The sequence below is a fragment of the Budorcas taxicolor genome, chromosome X (assembly GCF_023091745.1).
Source record: "Budorcas taxicolor isolate Tak-1 chromosome X, Takin1.1, whole genome shotgun sequence".
Taxonomy (NCBI): Eukaryota; Metazoa; Chordata; class Mammalia; order Artiodactyla; family Bovidae; genus Budorcas; species Budorcas taxicolor.
The window spans coordinates 42,573,288-42,595,313 of NC_068935.1; the positions used below are offsets into that span (position 1 = coordinate 42,573,288).

At 38.5% G+C, this 22,026-nt stretch overlaps 1 protein-coding gene and 1 non-coding gene across 2 annotated transcripts in view; both read left to right on the forward strand.

Annotated features, from left to right (window-relative positions):
* Window positions 1–885: 885 nt before the first annotated feature.
* The window catches only part of HPRT1 (hypoxanthine phosphoribosyltransferase 1), a 30,659-nt gene continuing 9,518 nt past the window's right edge, over window positions 886–22,026 (forward strand). The window contains exons 1-4 of the mRNA XM_052663031.1: window positions 886–930; window positions 9,572–9,678; window positions 11,181–11,364; window positions 20,097–20,162. Coding sequence (XP_052518991.1) covers window positions 904–930; window positions 9,572–9,678; window positions 11,181–11,364; window positions 20,097–20,162 — 384 coding nt within the window. The 5' untranslated portion in view covers window positions 886–903. The remainder of the gene's footprint in view (window positions 931–9,571; window positions 9,679–11,180; window positions 11,365–20,096; window positions 20,163–22,026) is intronic.
* TRNAG-CCC (transfer RNA glycine (anticodon CCC)) lies at window positions 16,583–16,655 on the forward strand. Its single transcript has one exon. It is a non-coding gene; the product is annotated as a tRNA-Gly (tRNA).

A 22,026-nucleotide genomic window follows, 5' to 3' on the forward strand; every position in this document is an offset into this window, starting at 1 on the left:
AATTTCACAGTTCACGTATTGCTGAAGCCTGGCTTGAAGAATTTTGAGCATTACTAGCATGTGAGAGGAGTGCAATTGTGCGGTAGTTTGAGCATTCTTTGGCATTGCCTTTTTTGGGGATTGGAATGAAAACTGACCTTTTCCAGTCCTGTGGCCACTGCTGAGTTTTCCAAATTTGTTGGCATATTGAGTGCAGCACTTTCACAGCATCATCTTTCAGGATTTGAAATAGCTCCACTGGAATTCCATCACCTCCACTAGCTTTGTTCGTAGTGATGCTTTCTAAGGCCCACTTGACTTCACATTCCAGGATGTCTGGCTCTAGGTGAGTGATCACACCATCGTGATTATCCGGGTCGTGAAGATCTTTTTTGTATAGTTCTTCTGTGTATTCTTGCCACCTCTTCTTAATATCTTCTGCTTTGAGTTAAGGTCTCAACTCTTACACCCAGATTTTTGTTAGAATTGGGCCAAGAGTCAGGAAAATGGAAGCCGCAATGCCGTCCAAGGTCTTGGGAAGGGGGCGCTGGTGACAGAAACCTAGGGCCACGGGGAGGAAAGGAGGGCGGCGGCAGGTCTGGGAATTTGGGGGCCGCCTGGACAGAGACTGAGGGGAAGCAAAAGAGAGGTTGCGGACGACTCTCCGCTTCCTTGGGAAGAAAATTCCCACGGCCACCACCGGAGCGTGGAGACCCGCAGGCGCCCCCGGCGGCGCGCGCGGGCGGCTCGGGGCGGGGCGGGGCGGGGCGGGGCCTGTTGCTCCGGAGCTTTGAGCGACGGTGGAGAGCGCTCCTGCAGACCTCTTGGCTTTCCCGCGCGGCACCGCCCACCGCGTGCCTCCGCCTCCTGGGCGGCTTCCTCCTCCCCAGACTGCCTTCAGCCCGCGCACCAGCTGGCTCCGTTATGGCGGCCCGCAGCCCCAGCGTGGTGGTGAGCAGCTTGGCCCGCGAGGCCCGTGGCGGCGGCCGCCGGTCCCCCGAGCCGCGGGGCCGCAGTGCGGGCTTGGGTTCGGCTGGCCCGGGGTCGCGGGGAGGGGGGCGGCCGCATGTTCCTGGGTTCGGCCGCTTGTTCCTGGGTTCGGCCGCTTGTCACGCCGGGGCGTTGGGGTGACGGAACGGCGAGGTCGGGGTGGCCGCCTCCGGAGAGCCCCGGGAAAGAGGGTTGCGTGTGGGAGGAGAGGGTGGAAATGGCGTTTTGGTTGACATGTGCCGCTGGCGAGCGTGCTATGGGGAGGGGCCGTGGGCCAGTTCGGGAATGATCAGGCGCGGTGAGGGTGGGGGCTTTCTTAGGAGAGGCTCTTCTCTGTAGATTTGGCGTGTGGGAGTGAGGTCCTCAGGGCACCTCCGGAGAGGGCCCCGGGGCATGGAAACGACCACATGGGAGGCATGCGGGGACTGGTATTTTCACTTAGTTCTGCAAACACTATGATGAATATTTGTGGGAATGCGCATTGCTTCATTGCATCCTCGCGGCAGCCTTGGCAGCGGTAACCATGCCTACACGCGTAGAAAATAGTTAACTGATATTAGGTAATTTTCTCACAGCCCAGAGGTAAGCCGGGCCTCGTAATCAGATATGCTTGAATCCCAATCCGTTGCTCTTTGATGTCTCAGGGGACAAAAAAATGCGACTCTGGTCCTTAGCATCAAGGACATTGGTACCATAATCCGTCTCTGGTATCCTGTCTCCAACCTCATTGGTTCTTGTTTCTCCAAGAAGCCAAGCTGCTCCCTCCCCTTGCTCTCCCCTTCTGATCTTGCTAAAAGAGCCAACCCTCTCTCAATAGTTAAATGCCTTAGCCTGCATTATTACTCTTATTATTATTTTAACAGTTACCTTATTACCTGTTGATTGTCTCTCCCACAAGGGCAGGAATCACAGTGCCTTGCACGTAAGAAATTCTCAATGATTTTCTGTTAGAGGAGTAAATTAAATAAACCATTGAGCCCTAAAAAAGAAAGGATTCTATTGCATATTAGGCCTTGTGACTTAAAGAGCAGTGCTCTTAATGGAGTCTGCCGTGGGATCCTATTTATCATTGTCATTACCTGCCTATCCCTATTTAGTCCTCAAAACAACCCTGTAACAGAAGTATGGTTATCATTTTACAGTATGGTTTACATTTTACATATGGAATCCTTGAATCCTTTTAGGCTCTAAATCTTTGAACTTATTGAAAGGAGCTCAGACTCAAACCTAGGTCTCTATCAAGCGCCCATGTGCTTAAACATGATGCTAATAGTAGGTACTCAGCTATTTTTATTCAGTTGCTGAAGAGGATGATTGGTTTTAAGTTTTGGGGTTCAATGCTTGCCCCAGCATACAGTAAGTTATTTTTGCTATAAGTGGCTGTTAGTTTTGTTTGAACATCAAGATATTCGTTGTGTTTTTGGTTTGCAAATTCCTGTTCCCTTTTTTATTTCCTTCCCAGAAATTGTCTCCATGTTAGCAATAACAAACAAATAGTGCTTGCTATGTGCTGGTTACTAAGCCCTTTATACTATTAATTGGTTTGATGTTTATTTAAAAAATTTACCTGGCTCAGAGAGGTTAAGTAACTTTCCCAAGATGACCCATCAATACTAGAATTTGAATCTAAGCTATCTGGCCCCAGAGTCTGCTCTTAACCTCTCCACTTTTAAGTTCAAAGTGACAGTAGTAGGTGTTTATTTAGTACATACTATGTCTTAGGCATTGAGGTAAATATTTTACAACATTATCTAATATAAATGCCCTAAGAATACATAATAGATATTCCGAGGGAGGTTGAGGGAGGTAGATAAATACTAGTATGACCTTGGAGGCATAGATGGATAAAATAACTTACCCAATATCAATCAGATGAAATTGACCCCCAGATCTGCCAGATAAGACCCATGCTACTTCTAACTCTGTCTCTAAACTACCAGGGTAAACTTGGACACACTTGAACAAAGAACAAGCTTCTGAATTTTTGCAGGTTATTATGAAGCATCAGAAATATATTATGTGGATAAAATATCTTCTACATTTCAGGATGGCCCACTTCAGTAAAATCCCATGGACGGAGGAGCCTGGTGGGCTGCAGTCCTTGGGGTCCCTGAGAGTCGGACATGACTGAGCGACTTCACTGTCACTTTTCACTTTCATGCATTGGAGAAGGAAATGGCAACCCACTCCAGTGTTCTTGCCTGGAGAATCCCAGGGACGGGGGAGCCTGGTGGGCTGCCGTCTATGGGGTCACACAGAGTCGGACACGACTGAAGCGACTTAACAGCAGCAGTGCTAGAAATGTAATCCCTATTAACTGGGCTTAAATCTTACCCTGCTAGATTTTCACAGAATTGATAAAATAGTGCTTTTGAGGGGTCCACAACACTATCATTTTATCAACAGGGTTGAGGCTGACAGTGTCGACCAAAATTATCCTTGGTGGCCACTGAGAAATGGAGTAGTTGAATTTGGCAGTTTCATTCTACAAATTGATTAATCAGTGCGACATGCACCCTATAGAGTCATCTTAACTTTTTCCGTCCATTTTTTATATCTAGGTGTCACAGAAAGTCCGTAGGCAAGAGGTGGGAAAAAGACGAAAGGACCAACCAGATCAACAGGGAAGAAGGGTCTTGGAGTTCTTTTCGCTTTCTGTAGTGCACTGGGCAGTAGTTAGGCCGTGTCATTTTTACCCCCAGTGTGAAGAGATGCTAAAGATGCAGATGTGCTAGTGTCCTCTTCCTCTGTAATTGTATCTTATATGCATCAGTAATATTTATATGCTGTCAAATTGTCAGCCACCATCGTTAATATCGAGACTGTTATTTTCCTACCAGTGGCTGCCAAATGTCTGATATTTAGAAAAATTTGCTACAAATAAGAATTCAGACAAACATTTTAAATTGCTGTGAACTACTATCTTCAGCACTGTGCTTCTGATAATTGATAGGCATATATTTTGACCAGAGTTAACATGCCTATTATTCTACTATGCACACTGGAAAGGAAAGACGATAATGTTGGCTAAATGCGTGTCCTTTTCCATTTGGATAGTAGTTATGGGCCCGCTTACATAGAAGCAGGTAATAATTTATCCCTGAGTTGAATAGAATGCTGATTTTAATTCTTGTAAGCCTTAGATTCTTGTAACGCTTTTAATTCTTTACCTATTAGAAGGGAGGGCAAGCAAGTGATATATGTAATTTATTTGTAAGGCTGATATAAAATTGGAAAATGAGCTTAAACTATTTTCACATTTAGGAATAAGTGCATCAATAGTTCATAATTTTGGTCTTAAGATACCCTGAGTTATCACAAATTATCCCAAGGGTATGACATATCTGCTTTGGTGTTTTTTGAGAGTTTTGAAGTGTATGAATATCAAAGGTAAATATATGCCACCTGGTCATTTCTGCTCATTCTGGAAGCTTGGAATTATTGTTGGTGTGTGCGTGCTAAGTTGCTTCAGTCGTGTCCAGCTCTTTGTGACCCTGTGGACTGTAGCCCGCCAGGCTCCTCTGTCCATGGGATTCTCCAGGCAAAAGTACTGCAATGGGTAGCCATTTCCTCTTTCAGGGGATCTTCCTGACTCAGAGACTGAACTCATCTCTTATGTCTCCTGCCTTGGCAGGCAGATTCTTTACCACTATCGCCACCTGGGAAGCCTGTATTGTTGGTTACTAAGAATAAAATAAAATGTATTTTATCTATTACTGTACACCTTTAAATTCACATTTTAAAACTCACTTCTTCACTTCCATTTAGTCTTGTTTAGACCCATAAACGTTGTCATTTTTGGATCACAAAAAGACCTAAGACATCCAGCTCACAGATGATGAATTGATGTTGCATGTGTTATGTTAGTTCTAGTTAATTTCCTTGCTTACTGTAATTTTAGATAATATATCTTTGTAATTAGACATCTTATGTACAAACAACAATATTTTTCATGTATGAAAACCATTATTATAGATGTGACACATATAATTATTAAGAATTTGTGGCTCCAGTTTTACTGGAAAATAAAATAATTTTGATAATTTATGATAGTAAAAGATTGACTTTGGTCCTAAACAAAAGATATATAGTAATGTTACATTTTTCAGTAATCTTTCATATTAATAAAAGTGCCTTGTAGATTTTACCATTAACAAGTTTATTATAGATAAGTTAGAATTTGAAAGCTACCTTCTAAAGCTCTAAGGAGATGCAGTCAGATTTCCAAACTGAGTAAATGGTAAGTGTCTCAGAGCTATTAATAACCTGTCTTTTGGCCATTTCTGGCTGAACTGTGAATCATAGTAGGAAAGGTGTATCTGCAGAGAAACTACATTTTCATTTGTTTACCACTTCCAGCCCCTCCAGAGTTCTCCCCTAAATATTTTGGGGTTGGGCCCTTCCCAAAGCCATCCAGAAGCTTCTTTGTGAGCTTGAGCCATTTTAAGTTCACTTGTTGAAGCTTTAGCCACCCCCCGGCCCCAAGCAGTGATATTTGGAGATGGGGCCTTGGGAAGGTAATTAGGATTAGATAAGGTCGTGAGGGTGGGGCCTTGGTCTTTGAAGAAAGACACCAGAGTTTCCAGCCCTGCACCACCCCCAACACGCACATAGTCAGGAGAAGATAGCTGCCTACAAGCCAGAAGAGGCCTCATAATGGAGCCTACTTTGCTGATACCTTGATCTTGGACTTCACAGCCTCCAGAACAGTGAGAAATAAGTTAATGTTACTGTTGTTTAAGCCACCCAGTCTATGATTTTTTGTTAGAGCAGACTAATACAGTTCTTTTAGGAAGTGTTGGTAGTAACCACTGTCAGACACACAACACCAAGCTACAAATAATAACACGTAATTTATACTGATATACAAAGTTGGGCATTTCTGTCACCTAGTTGATTTAGAAGGCTGTGCTAATTCAGTGCCAGAGACATGCCAGTCTAATTTACTCAATTTGCAATTTAGGCAACAGAATATAATACTTTATCATATACTTTAAGCTTAATATTTCTTTAGGAAGTAGTCATTAGTGCTAGGTGACCTTGGGTTCCATTTATCTTTAGTGTGTATAAGCACTTTTGACAATCACACATTTGTGGGCTTGTGGAATTAGATATGGTACAGATTATAAGCTTTAATGGGCTGTATAGTTAGTCGTATATATATATATATGTCTTTTCCATTAGATTATAAACTCTTCGAAGTCTCTCAATTTATAATCATCTTTGTATCCTTACAAAATCTGTGGCATAGTGCTTTAATCAAGGTGGATGCTGAATGCATTTTTATTTAATTAAATATATTATGATCCCTTCCTATGAAAGTACCCACTGGATTGTTACCTAATCCATATTAGATGGGGTTAATTCATATCAGATATGAATCAATTAACATTGAGATTCCCAGGTGGCTCAGTGGTTAAAAAAAAAAAAAATCCACCTGCCAATGCAGGAAATGCAGGAAACACTAGTTCTATCCCTGGGTTGGGAAGATCTCCTGGAGGAGGAAATGGCAACCCCATATATTTATAGTGAATTCTAACAAAGTTGTGAATTTGTGTCTAAAGTACCTCAAGTGATGCAGATTTTATGAATTTTGTTTTTGCCTTTTGGAAAGAGTTATATTGATGTATTTTTTTTAATGTTTCAAATAGCAAACCAACCCTTTTACACTGAATGTGATATATAAATAGAATAGTACTGATTGAAAATAAAACCTTTGAATTGGAAAAAATTTGTTGAAAAATTTCATTTTTTGGCCATGCCACGCAGCTGGAGGGATCTTAGTTCTTTGACCAGGGATCGAATCCGGGCACTCAGCAGTGAAAGCATGGAGTCCTAACCACTGGACTGCCAGGGAATTCCCTGAGGTGGAAATGAATTTGGCATGTTGACAGAGAGAATTCCTATTTGGGGGTATATCCCTGCTGATCTGTCTGTGTTAGACTGCATGTCTGGGATGAACTCTGGGCAGAATTCTCATTAGCTTTGATGGAGACAAACAAAACTCTTGAAAGTTCTTAGGATGCATGCAAAACCCGTAGCCAGATACTGAGCCATTTTCACAGAAGCAGTAGTCTTCTGTGAAAGTGTTGCGTGTTTCAGAGTACTGGGTAGGTCCTGGTTTATGCTTGTGACCCAGCAGTGAGTAACTGGGAGGAAGGGAAGCCATTTTGGTGCTCTGGATCTTGATTTTAAAGCACTCTGAAATGGTACATTTTCATTCTTGTCAGATCTAGTCTGACAAGCCTGACATGAATGTTTATCCTCTCATAGGATCTAGCAAGGTCTACCTCTCCTTTTCCCAAAACTTTCATTAGATTTCAGTTTATAAAATTTAGAAAAGCAATACCTTGCTTGTTATGAAGCATTATAAAAATAATACTTAAAATACTCCTGTAGGTGTCACAGATGTCCCATTCCCATTCTTTTAGTAGTAATGTCTTCTGAAATAAGCCTGATGTGAATGCTGAGTAGACACATTAGTACTTCGCCCTAGAGGATCTGGCATAATCTTTCTCCCATACCCAAAATAGGATTTTCCCCCCTGCGTATGAAAGTAATACATGTTTGTTTTTAAAACAAACCAATATTGACTTCAGACTGCGTGCCCAGCGAGTGCTTGTGCTCTGCCTGCTGCTGGACCTTGCCCGTGGACATGTCCGATCCACCTGCCCAAATGACCAGCAGCCTCCTGGCCACAGCGCCAGACGGAAGGGGCATGCAGCTACTACCAGTCTGACAGCACTTGAAACTCCACCAAAGTCTGGAAAACTCAGAGCTCTGGGGACTGAAGGAAAGACATGAACTTCAGATTTCTTAAAATATAATTAGCAATTCTGTGGATAATAGATGCATCTTAAATACATTTTTTTTTAATTTATTGAAAACCAAGCTACTTGTCCTTAAGCACCTAACAGTGCTGACTGGAGCAGGAGATGCTCAGTAGATAACTGACTTGGCAAGATTGAATTATGGTTTGACCAATATTTCTTGCCAACTGCCAAAGTTCATGTCATCAGCTTCTGGAATGTGATTTGGAAGATATTCCATATTGAATAAAATGTGAAACAAAATATTATAATTCTGGCTGGTGTCTTTGGAATAAGCTATATTAGCACCACTCTAACCAATTGAGCTAACTGGCCAGGTGCTGAAGAAGTTTTAAATATAACGCCAAATAGAAATTATAAAGAAACCATAATTTTTTTTAAAAGTGAAATTGACAATAAAAAAACCCAATCAAGATTAATGTGCAGAAAGTGGCAGGTCCCTAGTTCTTACAATTGACCATTGTTTGGTATATTCTTGCATACCAACCTTTCTTTTTTTTCTTGTCTTCCTTTTATTTCTATTATAATTTTTTACTTATAGATTTGGTTTTAACATATCTTAGAAAATTTCCCTATGCTTTTCATATTATATATGAAAAGACATACTACCACAACTCATTAATGAGGACTTGAATTTATAAAAAGCAATATATACTCATCGAAGACAATTTGAAATATATAGCTAAATAAAGTCACTATAACTCCACTCCCCAAGATAAAGGTTTTTGTGATTTTATTATAGTTTTTCTGAGTGTATGCATGCTAAATCAATTCAGTTGTGTCTGACTCTATGTGACCCTATGGACTATAGCCCTCCAGGCTCCTATGTCCATGGGATTCTCCAGGCAAGAATACTGGAATGGATTGCCATTTCCTCCTCTAGAGGATCTTCCTGACCCAGGGATCGAACCGGTGTCTCTTAATCTCCTGCATTGACAGACAGGTTCTTTACCACTAGCACCACCTGGGAAGTCCTCTGTGTGTATAGGTTCATATATAAAATTTAGAAAGCTGTAGTCATAGTATATCTTACCACCACAGGAGCCATGTCCTCAGTGTTATTAATATTTTATTTTCCTGGACCTGGATATACCAAGATGACCAATATGTGGTCCTACTCAAACAATCTTAGAGTGTCTAGTATGAAGACTCCTCATGAGTTGATTATAACAATCTCAGACTTATACAAGCGTGGGTTTTTAAGGAATCACTTAGCTTCTTTGGTGGGTTTTTTTTTCCCTACTGTGAGATGAGACTATTTTGATTTGAGTTAGGGAACATCAGTTTTTCTTGTTCACTGTGATATTTTAACTTGTTGGACTATAGTGTATTTAACATTTTTTACTAAATTTTCAAACATGCAAAAGTGGAGAGCATATTAAAAGTATAATTGATCTCCATATACTTATCACCTATATTTATAATATTATCAAGATTTTGCCATATTTGTCTTAGCTATTTAGTTTTTCTTCTCTGCTGAACTAAAGAAATTTTCATGTCACTCGACTTCTGTAATCTTAACTGTTCATCTCTGAAACATGTGGTTGATTTCTTCTATAACTACAATTCATTATACCTGTGAAGTTACAGAAAGTTCTTGGCCACAGTCCATAGGGTCACAGAGTTGGAAACAACTGAAGCGACTTAACACACACAAGATATCTCATAATATCTAAATTTCTGTGATAGGCTAAGGTTTTTAAACATCTAAATCCAATCAAGTGTTTGTATCCTGAAATGCTCTCATTAACACAGCTGTATTTCTTTTTCAGATTAGCGATGATGAACCAGGTTATGACCTAGATTTATTTTGTATACCCAATCATTATGCTGAGGATTTGGAGAAGGTGTTCATTCCTCATGGACTAATTATGGACAGGTTAGTATGATCTCAAGTTGGGATTTTGTCTTTTCTTATATTAATTTCTAGTGTCAGCAGCTGTTTTAAGTAGTTGATATTTGAACATAAACTAGGCCAGCTTTTCACATAATTGATGCTTTCTATTTTAGAAGCCCTCTTGACAAAAAAGGGAGGGGAGGAAAACTTACGAATAACCCAGTATAGGTCATGGAATACCGGGAATCTGTATGGAGAAGAATAAAGTAAATATTGAAGGGAAACTGGAAGAATGAACTTTAGTCACAAAGTCTTTGATTTCTCAACCCTGAACAGGGTAATGGAGTGGGGCTCAATCATGGGAAGGCAAGGTCATATTTTGATTATTATGCACACTAGCTTGAAACTTTTCTGTTAAATGAATTTCAGTGAAAAACTTCACTTTATTTAAATGCTTGTCTTGTGTCTCTGGCTGTTCTTTTTTATTCTAAGATTATAATATTAGTATAACTATATTCTAAAATATTCTGACTCTAGACGCTTAAACATGAAGAGTAAAGGTCTCTCAGTCTCCTGTACACATTTCTTCCGTACTCACTGCCTGTGTATGTATACCATATATTTTAACACATGAGTATTGCTGTTGTATAGATCTACAATTTATTGGACATTTTTTCAGATTAGTACATCTGGTGCTGTCTCAACCTTTAAAATATATTTAAAGGTTGCATGGCATTCCACTTTCTGGCTGTACCATAATTGATATAACTAGTTCCTTATTGATGGATGCATGATGTCTCCATTATTTTGCTTTTACAGATCATACTGGAAGGGAACATCTTTTTACAGATATTTGGGCAATTAACTTTATCCATGGGGAAATTTGGGGCCAAGGGGAAGGTGTTTATTGAATGTTTTGATACTGTCAAAGTATCCTCCAGAAAGTTATATTAGTTTATACTCCCAATGGTATATGAGAGTGCCGTTTTCCTCACCATCTCTTCTAATATTGTATTATCAGAATTTGCCAGTTTGATAGGTGAAAATTGTATCTTATTTTAATTTGCTTTAAAATTTTTTTCATGATAGATGTTATAGTACACATGGATTTTGAAGGTTTTTAAAATTTTTACCTTTGCTTTATGAGCACAGATAGACTTCATGGGGGCAGAGAAAGTGTTTTGTGGAAGCTTAATCCTTTTTTCTACATTTGTAATGCGTTGATTTTATTTATTCATATTTTTTTGAACTTATTTTTTTTTAATTGCTTTACAATATTGTGTTGATTTCTGCCATACGTCAACATGAATCAGCCATAGGTTTACTGACTTGAACCTCCTTTTTTTTTTTTTTTTTTAAATGTTTGTCCATTCCCTTCGGCTTGCAGGATCTAAGTTCCCTTACCAGGGATCAAATCCAGACCCTCATCAGTGAAAACATGGAGTCCTAACCACTGGACTGCCGGGGAATTCCCATAAAGTTTAAATTTTGTTTTAAATAATATTATTTAATTTCTATTAAATAATTGATTTTAATTTCTGTAGGACCGAACGACTGGCTCGAGATGTGATGAAGGAGATGGGTGGCCATCACATTGTGGCCCTCTGTGTGCTCAAGGGGGGCTATAAGTTCTTTGCCGACCTGTTGGATTACATCAAAGCACTGAACAGAAATAGTGACAGATCCATTCCTATGACTGTAGATTTTATCAGACTGAAGAGCTACTGTGTAAGTATATTTCATACATGTTTAAAATAAACATGGCATTTTTATGATATGCATCCTATATGTATCAGCTTTAACTGATTGTGCATAAATTCCTTTTGTTTACAAATCTTATACAAGAATCAAAATTGATCTATATTAATAAATAACAAAACTACATGGATTCTAAAATTCAGATTAACATGAATTTATTGGGAGGCATTATATTTTGCTGAAATAAAAAACAAAACCAAAAGAACCCATGGCTGCTGTAGGTTTTCCTATGTTTTGAAGCTCTTCAAACTATACTTAAATGTTCATTTTACATGGTACCGAGCTTTTCTAATATTTTCCCTAGTACTTTATATCCAAGTGAATATTGTCTTTTTCAAACTAGTTGCCTTATACAGTCGCCAGTATTTATTTTAGTTTTTTTCAAACTTTTAACTTTATATTTTGTATTAGGATATAGCCCATTAACAATGTTGTGGTAGTTTCAGCTGAACAGTGAAGGGACTCAGCCATACATATACATGTATCCATTCTCCCCCAAAGCCTATATTTTTTTTTCTTTTTCTTTTTTATTATATTTAATTTCTTTTTCTTTTAATTTTTATTTTTACTTTATTTTACTTTACAATACTGTATTGGTTTTGCCATACATTGACATGAATCCACCACGGGTGTACATGCATTCCCAAACTTGAACCCCCCTCCCACCTCCCTCCCCATAACATCTCTCTGGGTCATCACCGTGCACCAGCCCCAAGCATGCTGTATCCTGCGTTGGACATAGACTGGCGATTCAATATTTATTTTAAAGTTTTTTTGATTTAGTTTCGGTTTTCTGGATTTTTAAAACCCCCTTGAGGAATTGCTGTTGGGACTTAGGGGATCTTCTATTTATTGGTGGCAGATATCCTCTCTGGCGCTAGATTGACTTGCAAGGGAGTCCTAGGCATTTGGAGTTAGTTGTAAGTAATAAGGAGGGTTAGCAGTTGTCCCTTAGAAAGCGTGTTGGAGTGCGAGCATTAGCACACTGAAGAAACCACCTTTGAGTCACAGTCACTCTATCTGTGTCACACAGGTCTCAAATGCTTCAGAATATCGACAGAGTAAGCATTATTGATGCTTGTGGGGTGAACCAAAATCCATGTCATCTTTTCACGTGAATTTCATCATCCATGTGTTTGATTTTTATTATTTCATACTGTTGCCTTTTTTCTGGTTGCATGTTGGCATTATAAGTTCTGAGAGTTACTATTTTCCTTAAATAATAGATTTTTTTCCCTAGCTTCTTCAAGGATTAGAATGAATGTCTGATCTTTTTCTGTTCCATAAATCAGTATTGTAGGGCATCTTTGTAGAAACTTGCGTTATGTTTACACTTCCATTTGGAAATAAGGACCACTTAGGTATATTTAACTTTCAGCCTCCTTTCTTTTCGTTAATCATCTATTTGACCCAAGTCTTTGACCTTTCCCCCATTTTTATCAGTCCTGCTGGTGATTGGACAACTATTTAAGTATCATCATAGACAGTTTCCCTATCCTGTTAAAAATCTTTGTGCTTATATATCATGACATTACTTTGTAATTATAAACTCCTTTTAACTTGTCAAAATCTTGCTTGAATGAAAGACTTGCTTAAATGCAAAATTTGGATTTTTACTTAACGGAAGTTGTTTTGCTGATTTACACTGCGACTTAATTCTAGTCAATATAACTGACTTTAATATGCTATTGCTTAGAGGCTCACAGTCCAGGGCATATTTCTGTTTTTGATCTTCTCAAGAATCCTCCTGCCCACACACATACACATAAAAATCAGTTTTGTTGCTTTATGGCTTCTACTTCATTACTCTGGAGACTTGTGCAGAATGTTCTTTCTTTGAAAAGAAAGCTCATTAAAAAATGAAGGGAGTTTAATATTTTCTTTTTAAGTATATTTATAGTCATAGAGCAATTTGAAGCAGTAGGAACATTGACATTTTAATTCTGTTTTTTTGGCTACGCCACACAGCATGCAGGATTTTAGTTCCTTGATCAGAGACTGAACTTGTGCCCCCGCAGTGGAAGTGTGGAGTCCCGACCACTGGACCACCAAGGAATTGCTAGTTTTTCCTGTTAGTTTTAGATCTTAGAGGATTGTTAAGCTGAACTCCTCAACTGATAAAAAGTGTTGAGATCTTGAACATAATTAAAGCAAACATTTAGGTAAATTTTCCCATAGAGAAAAAAATTATCTGTTCTATTTTATGTGATGTTTTGTGTAGATTTACTACTAAACAATAGAAATTAGGAAAACCATATATACTTTGTTTTGAAGTAACATTTCTACCCTCTTTAATAATTCATCAACTTGTTGTGGAAGATATTTACATGTGCATATTATAAAACAATTTGATATAATCATAAAATAGGCATTTAAAATTGTTTGTAGCGTCGGTAACAATAACATTAGTGTGATCTTCACCAGATAAGCCTCTGTACTTATCCTAAAGAAATGCTCCATGAACTATTAAATTTTCCTGGATATATGAACAGCCATAACAGTGTTAACACACCCTATCTAGTTTTTCTTCGGAATGAAAAGTAAATTTTTCTGATTAAAAAAAACCTGTAAAAAGAACATAAAACCATAAAAAATTATAAAGGAATTAAATTCCAGTACCTCTTTTAATTTTAATATTTCGAAGAATTTTTTGTGTATACACACACATATTATAGTTTACATACTTTTAGACTAGCTATTCAGATTTTTATTTGCTTACTGCCTAGTTGAGAAATTGCCTAGGGATTCCAGATACCATGTTTAAATCTAAGATAGCCTCGATTTTAAGATTTACCACTACTTTTTGTACTGCTAAGAAAGAAGACACTGTCAGTTATAGCTGTAAGTTGCTGGCAACTGTCATATGTCAATTTCAGGAGGTATTAAGATGTGTATATATATATCCTTCAAAAATAAAATGTTATATATTCAGTGACCTTTTCCATCACTAAAGATCTATGATATTTTTTAAAAAAGCAGTAAGTGTGCAAATGTATTTTCTCTATTGTGAGTTCAATTTTGTAGTAATTTTTTTTACTAAAATAGTTTAATTTTAAAAAATGAGACAGCCACTATGGAGAACAGTATGGAGATTTCTTTAAAAACGAGTACTACAACTACCATATGACCCAGCAATCCCACTACTAAGCGTATACCTTGTTGTATAGTTCCTAAGTCATGTCCGGCTCTTTTGCAACCTCATGATCTGTAGCCCACCAGGCTCCTGTGTCCATGAGATTTTCCAGGCATGAATACTGGAGTGGGTTGCTGTTTCCTTTTCCAAGAGCATATACTCTGAGAAAACCACAATTTTAAAAGACACATGTATCCCAGTGTTCATTACAGCACCGTCTACAGTAGCTAGGACGTGGAAGCAACCTAGATATCCAGTGACAAGATGAATGGATAAAGAAGTTGTGGTACATGTATACAATGGAATATTAGTCAGCCATAAAGTCAGTTCTAGTGAAGTGGATAAATCTAGACCTTGTTATACAGCATGAAGTAGGTCAGAAAGAGAAAAACAAGTATCATGTATTAACATACATATGGAATATAGAAAAATGGTGTGTGATGCTAGGAGCTCAAATCAGGTGTTCTGTGACAATGTAGAGGAGTGGATGGGGTGGGAGGTGGGAGGGAGGTTTAAGAGGGAGGGGACACATATATACCTGTGGCTGATTCATGTTGATGTACAGCAGAAACGCACACAACATTGTAAAGCAATTACCTTCTGCTAAGCTGCTAAGTCGCTTCAGTCGTGTCCGACTCTGTGCGACCCCATGGACTGCAGCCCACCAGGCTCCTCCATCCATGGGATTTCCCAGGCAAGAGTGCTGGAGTGGGGTGCCATTGCCTTCTCCGAATTACCTTCTAATTAAAAATAAATTTTTTTTTAAAAAAGAGGAAAGCCTCAGGGGGGAAAGTTGTCAGATGAGTAAATTTTTTGTGGGCCGTAATCAAAGGAAAAATTAGCCTGGTTTATGATGTGTTCAGACTAAATGGCTTACCTTAAAATGAAATTGTTCTTAGGATTTTAAATCTTGTAGAAAACTTTTTTGAGTTAGGAATTATCTCAATGTACATTTGGGAGGGCTTCGCTGATGGCTCAGTGGTAAAGAATCCACCTGCCGACACAGGATATACGGGTTTGATGCCTGGATCAGGAAGATCCCCTGGAGAAGGAATCGGCAATCCACCCCAGTATTCTTGCCTGAGAAATCCCATGGACAGGGGAGCCTGGCAGGCTACAGTCCATGGGGTCGCAAAAGAGTTGGACACAACTAAACAACAGCAACAACACATTTGAGAACAATGAGGGGCAGAGGGATTAAGTGACTTACCCAAGATCATGCAGGCCTTTGATTTGAACCCAGACCTTTAATTCTATGCAGAAGAGTCTTACTTGGGAAAACTTTTTAACTGACTTGGATCCTCTGATATCGGCTTCCTATTATTTCTTCATCAGTTTTGCATGCAAAGACAATTCATTTTGCCAATTATGGGATTTTCCTTCAATTATAATCAAGATTCATAAAGCTGTAAGTTTCAGTCTTCATCTTGGAGGTCACTTGATTAGTAGCTTGATTAGGCCAACTGTTTAATACATGAAAGGTGCAAATTACTTATAGCGATTTGTTATTTGTAAGAAGCTGACTCTTTGAGTGAGTTTGTTAAAGAAAAATGCAGAAAATATTGGAGTAGTTTCTTAAAGTATCTCTTCTAAGAAGAGGTCAGTAGCTTTCAATCTGTATGTATTTATTTAGTCAATTGCTTTAAAGTATGCTTTTTTCTTCAGAACAGTTAAAGTTTAAATGTAGAGTACCACTTTGATGTGGTCTAAAGCTTATCTTCTGTAAACCTATTTATATATATATAAAGCAAGTGAAGTGATTTATGCATTTCTCCTGCTTATTGAACTAAGACCATTGGACACTGATGGGGGAAAGAATTTGTTCAGTTTAAGTTGGCAGGAATGGGGATATGTACTGTCCACAGTGTAAAGGAACTCTAACAGAAGGTCAAAAGTGTACTTTCTCATCCTTGCCTGTGGATTTTTACTTTGATGTAGTCCTTGTTGCGCAGCTTAGGTTTTATACAAGCACCCTGACTCATAGAACATGAAGGAAGTAGTTACGTTTGGCCCCATGAAACCACACATTTTATTTTTTTAAAAAATGGAGGGATTTCCCTGGTGGTCCAGTGGCTAAGACTCTGCACTCCCAATGCAGGGGGCCTGGGTTCGATCCCTGCTCAGGGAACTAGAGCCTACATGCTGCAACTAAGAGTTCCCATGCCACAGCTAAGACCTGGTACAGCCACATAAATAAATATTTTTTAAAAAGAAAGAAAGTTTGATAAAATGGAAACACAGACACTAAGGGTATGTATTTGTAAACCCAAAGAGCTTCTCTGGGAATTTTATGTAGTGAACAGTGACATTCTGAGTTAAGGACAGATTGGGCTCTCCCATGCCAGTGCCATCATCTCATGAAGGTTGAAGTACTTGAGAGTCACTCAGTAGTGAAATGCAGCAGGTAGACAGTGGGACCCTTGACCTAGACGGGAATGGAGGGAGTGAGGGAAAGTCCTCTGGCGGGGTAATGGATTCATGGTTGCCATTTGTATGCGATTTGGGAACATGTACCTGTATTCTAGCATAGTGGACTGTAACATTTTTCTTAAATGAATGTTCTGTTTTAGCCTGCATTTTAAAAGTTGTTTGTGTTTTCATAAAAGAAGCCTTAGAAGCTAAAACCCTTGGGGCAAACACGAATATGGAGATTTAAATCTACCAGATCAGCAGTGTCTTGCATACTTGGAGTTCTCTTGTCTGTTTCCGTTTTACCGTCGCCTTTGAATCACAGGGTTTTTTCTATGATTTCATACTTTCCATACTTTTCAGTTCTCAGATCTTTCCTCCGTACAAAAGGGTCAATTGAAGTTGGAGTGTAATACCAAATTTTAACAGAAGATGTCGCTGTTTACCTTGATTTGTTGTGCTCATTGCAAGCTTCAGGTTTTATACACTTTTTGTTTTCTATTCTGTGTTTGAAACTCTAGGTTTTAAGTTAGAATAAGAGGTGGCAATGAGAAGTGATATGCAAGGGTTTTTTGATGTTGGAAGTCATACTTTTGTATCTTATATTCGTTTACATCACTGTGTTCTGTTGGCCCATTTGTGTTTTTCAAAAATAACACTGCCATCAAATATGGACATGTATGTAGAAGCATTCAGGCACACCTTGTTTTATTGTGCTTCATTTTATAGTGCATTTTTAAAAATAAGTTGAAGGTTTTGGGCAGTTCTGTGTCAAGAAAGTCTACTGATGCCATTTTTCCAGCAACACTTTTGTACTCTTTGCATCTGTAAATTACATTTTGGTAATTCACACAATAGTTCAAGCTTTCATTATTATTATATTTGCTATGGTGATCTGTGATTAGTGATCTTTGATGTTACCCTTACAAAAAGATTTAAGACTCACTGAAGGCTCCGATGATGGTTAGAATTTTTAATTTATATATATTTGGGGGGAGGTTGTACCTTAGTTTCATGTTTTATTTTTAAAGAAACTGCTGATTTCCAGAGTGCCTATACACTCACATGAAGTATAAATGGTCCAGTTTGTCTGCATCCTCCACAGTGTTTGCTGTCATTACTTTATTTTCTTTTAAATGAATTTTTATTGGAATATAGTTGGTTTACAATGTTGTGTTAGTTTCAGGTGTACAGCAGTGAATCAGTTATACATACGTATATGCATGCGTGCATGCTAAGTCGCTTCAGTCACGTCTGACTCTTTGCAACGCTATGGCCTGTAGCCCTCCAAGCTCCCTTGTCCATGGGATTCTCCAAGCGAGAATCCTGGAGTGGGTTGCCACGCTCTCCAGGGCAAATTCCCAAACCCACATCTTGTCTACCAGGCGGGTTCTTTACTACTAGCACCACCTGAGAAGCCCCACATAGGCATATGTCCATTTTTTTAAGTCTTTTCACATAGAGGCCATTATAGAGTATTGAGTGGAGTTCCCTGCACTACACACAGTAGGTCCTTATTATCTATTTTACATATAGTAGTGTGCATCTGTCAATCCTAATCTCCCCATGTATCCCTCTTCCCCCTTACCCCTGGTAACCCTAAGTTTGTTTTCTACATCTTTGATTCTATTTCTGTTTTGTAAATAGGTTCATTTGTACCATTTTTTAAGATTCCACATATAAATGACAACATTTTCTAGCAATAAAGTATTTTTAAATTAAGTAATGTATACTGTTTTTCAGACATAATGCTGTTTCACTCTTCATAGACTGCAGTACAGTGTAAATGTAACTTTTATGTCCATTGAGAAACCAAAAAATTTGTGTGACTTTATTGCAACATTCATGTTATCATGATGGTCTGGAACCAAACCCCAAATATCTCTGAAGTATTCCTACATGTAAAAGTAGAAAGTTTTCTTATCCCTTGTCACTGCTCAGAGGTAATTGCAGTTATAAGCTTTTTAGAAATGCTGAACAGAAATGGCTTCATAGGCAGCACATTGCTCTACAACTTGGTGTTTTAGTTACTGTTGGTCATGACAGTATGTACAGATTGTCAGATTCTTTTTAATAGCTGCACAGTATTACACTGTGTGGATGAACTTAAATAATTCCCTGTTAATAGGCATGTTGGTTGTCTCCAATTTTTGTTGAGAATGTGAAAATATTCTGCATTTTCTTCTGGTCTGCTTATGGCTTTATTTTTTATGTTTAGATTGTAATCCATCTGGAATTTATTTTTGTGTATGCTATGAGGTAGGGATCATACACTATTTTTTCCCAAATGGATTACTAGTTGATGAAACACCATTTACTGAATAATTCATCTTTTTCTTACTGACTTGAAATAGCCAACTTTCTCATGTACTAAATCCTCATGTATTTCTGGGTCTGTTTCTGGGTTCCATTCTGTTCCTTGATCTCTTTGTCTGTTACTGTGCTGTACAGCACCATTGTAACCGGCAGGACTTTGGTATGGTTTGCTCTCCGGTAGGGCAAGTCTAAGCTCTTTCATTCACTGTTCTTTCTCTAGTTTTCTGTCTTGAATCCAGCAGAGCTGAATTGCGATCATTATCACCAGCTAGAGTGGGTGCGGAGTGTTCCTTTTTGAAACTCCTGTAATGGTTTCTACTAGATTCTGTGATAGCATAAGACTAGGCGCCTAAGAGGTATGCTTTAAAGGACTACTGATCAGACCTGATTTCCCAGACTGTGCTCAAGATGGCCTGGGCCTCAGCTACACTTTTGAGGGACATATCTTTGGAGTTGAGTGTGATATAGACCAGATTCTACAGTTTGATTGACTCATGGGAATGGTCCAGGGCCAGAACCAGACACCTGTCATGCTAATAAATTCTTTCATAGTTCAGAAATTACTGAGACTGAAGATGGGTGGCTGCTGTAGTATTGCCCACTCAAAAATGCGTGTGCCCCATTTTTAGGACTCTTCAAAGCATCAAATCAGTAGTGGCCAATCAGAACTTCTTAATTTTTTGTCATTCATTTCTAGAAACATAATTCTTAGAGTATCATAATGTTGTGACATGAGATAGCTAACTTCTTAATCTCCTAGTTCCCATTTGATAACTTGAAATGTGTGTGTATTATATGGAAGGATATACATGTATATTTATACCTTTTTTTTTTTTTTAATTAGAACGACCAGTCAACAGGCGACATAAAAGTAATTGGTGGAGATGATCTCTCAACTTTAACTGGAAAGGTATGTATCTTCTTGTTGTTCTTTTTCTGGTTCTCTTAGGTGTACGGTTAGGTTGTTTATTTGATGCTTTTCTCATTTCTTGAGGCAAGCTCATAGATAAACTTCCTCTTAGGGAAAGGTATGTATCTTGAGGGAGAAAGAAAGAACACTCCATACCAAGAGTCATACTATGCTTTCAATCCATCACCAAGAGGCAGTTTAGATAGTTATTTATGTACTCAAACACAAGTTATTTAGCCCTTGGAAACAATCTAAGTTAGGCGTCTAAGCTAGGTCATATAGCAAAGAGGCCACAGAATCCAACATTAAACTTCAAATCTCTTGTTGCCAAGTACTGTTGGTATGCTTCTGTGGGGATCTAATTTGGGATCCTTCAAAAGAATATATGAAGGGAAAAGCCTCCTTTTAAAAACTAGACCACACATAGTTTCTTAAAAGATAAACAGTATAATGTAGTGACTGAAAGTGTGGGTTCTGGAAGTGAAGAACTTCGATTCAATGCTTGACTCAGTGCTTCCTAACTTCGTGACCTTGGGCAGGTTCTTTAACTTCTCTGTCTCCCATATGTATGGTGGGATGATACTGGCAACCACCTCAGAGAATTAAAAGGGTCAAGTGATACTAATCGTGTAGAACTCTTTCAGCAGTTTCTGGTAGTTCGAACACTTCAAATATACTATTATTTTAAGGAATCACAAAAAGAATTTTAAATACATCAAAAATCTTCCACTATAGATGTTTAGCTGAGATAATAGAGCTATTAAAATGTTTGAATATTATTCTTCTGACACACTGAAATGATTTTTGAGTAACCTGTGATAAATGATGGACTGCTATGATTTGTTTTTCAGCTGCCAGTTATTTTATTTTTTTTTTGCTGATAGACACAGTACCAGATATAAAGGCATAAACTTATAAAAGTTTCACAAGAATCCTGTGAGGTAGATATTATCATTCTCATTTTATAGATCAAGAAACTAAAGACTCAGAAAGGTTAAAGGACTTGTCCAAAGTCACTCTGCCGGCAGAGGGAAAGAAAGTTAAAGTGTTAGTCACTCAGTCATGTCTGACTCTTTGCGACCCCATGGTCTGTCCATGGGATTCTCCAAGCAAGAATACTGGAGTGGATTGCCATTCCCTTCTCCAGGGGATCTTCCCAACCAAGGGATTGAACCCAGGCCTCCTGCATTGCAGGCAGAATCTTTACCATCTGAGCTACCAGGGAAGCTGGCGAATGATAGAACTTGAATTTAAATTTAGGTCTATCTAGGTCCAAAGTTCTTTTCTTCCTCTGGTTTTTAGATTTTAATGCTTATAGCTTACTTACATGACTGAGTATCTGTAAGGCAATTTTAACATACAACACTTGTGTCAAATTCTATGGCCTCATATCAGAGTCATGCCAAACTAAGGTTGTCTTCCTCAACATCTTTGAAAACTTGAAAGGAGAAATTGTAATCTGTTGACTCTTCTCCCTTTCTGCCAGGCATATCCTCCTTCCCTTTCAGCATGCTTTGTCCATATTTAGAAGTCATTTGAAGCCCTCACTCCTAGAATCAGTTTTTAGTGCTGGAAGGGACCTAGCCTTCAAAGCTTTCTGATTCCTTTTGACCTTGCCTTTCCTACCTAGTGGCTGTCCCACTGCATAGCTCTGTGATCTTACAAGTTCTTTGCTTCTGAAATAACTTAGAGTAAGCTCATTTATTGTGGAAAAAAATCAAGATGCAGAAGTTGGGTGAAGTTATTTCTTAGGGGTAAGATTATGGATTATTTAGACTTTCTATTTCAGTTTGTCTCTATGAGTAGTTTCCCTTTTTTTTTTCTAGTTAGCAGCTGAGAATATGGGCTTTGAACCCTGAAAACC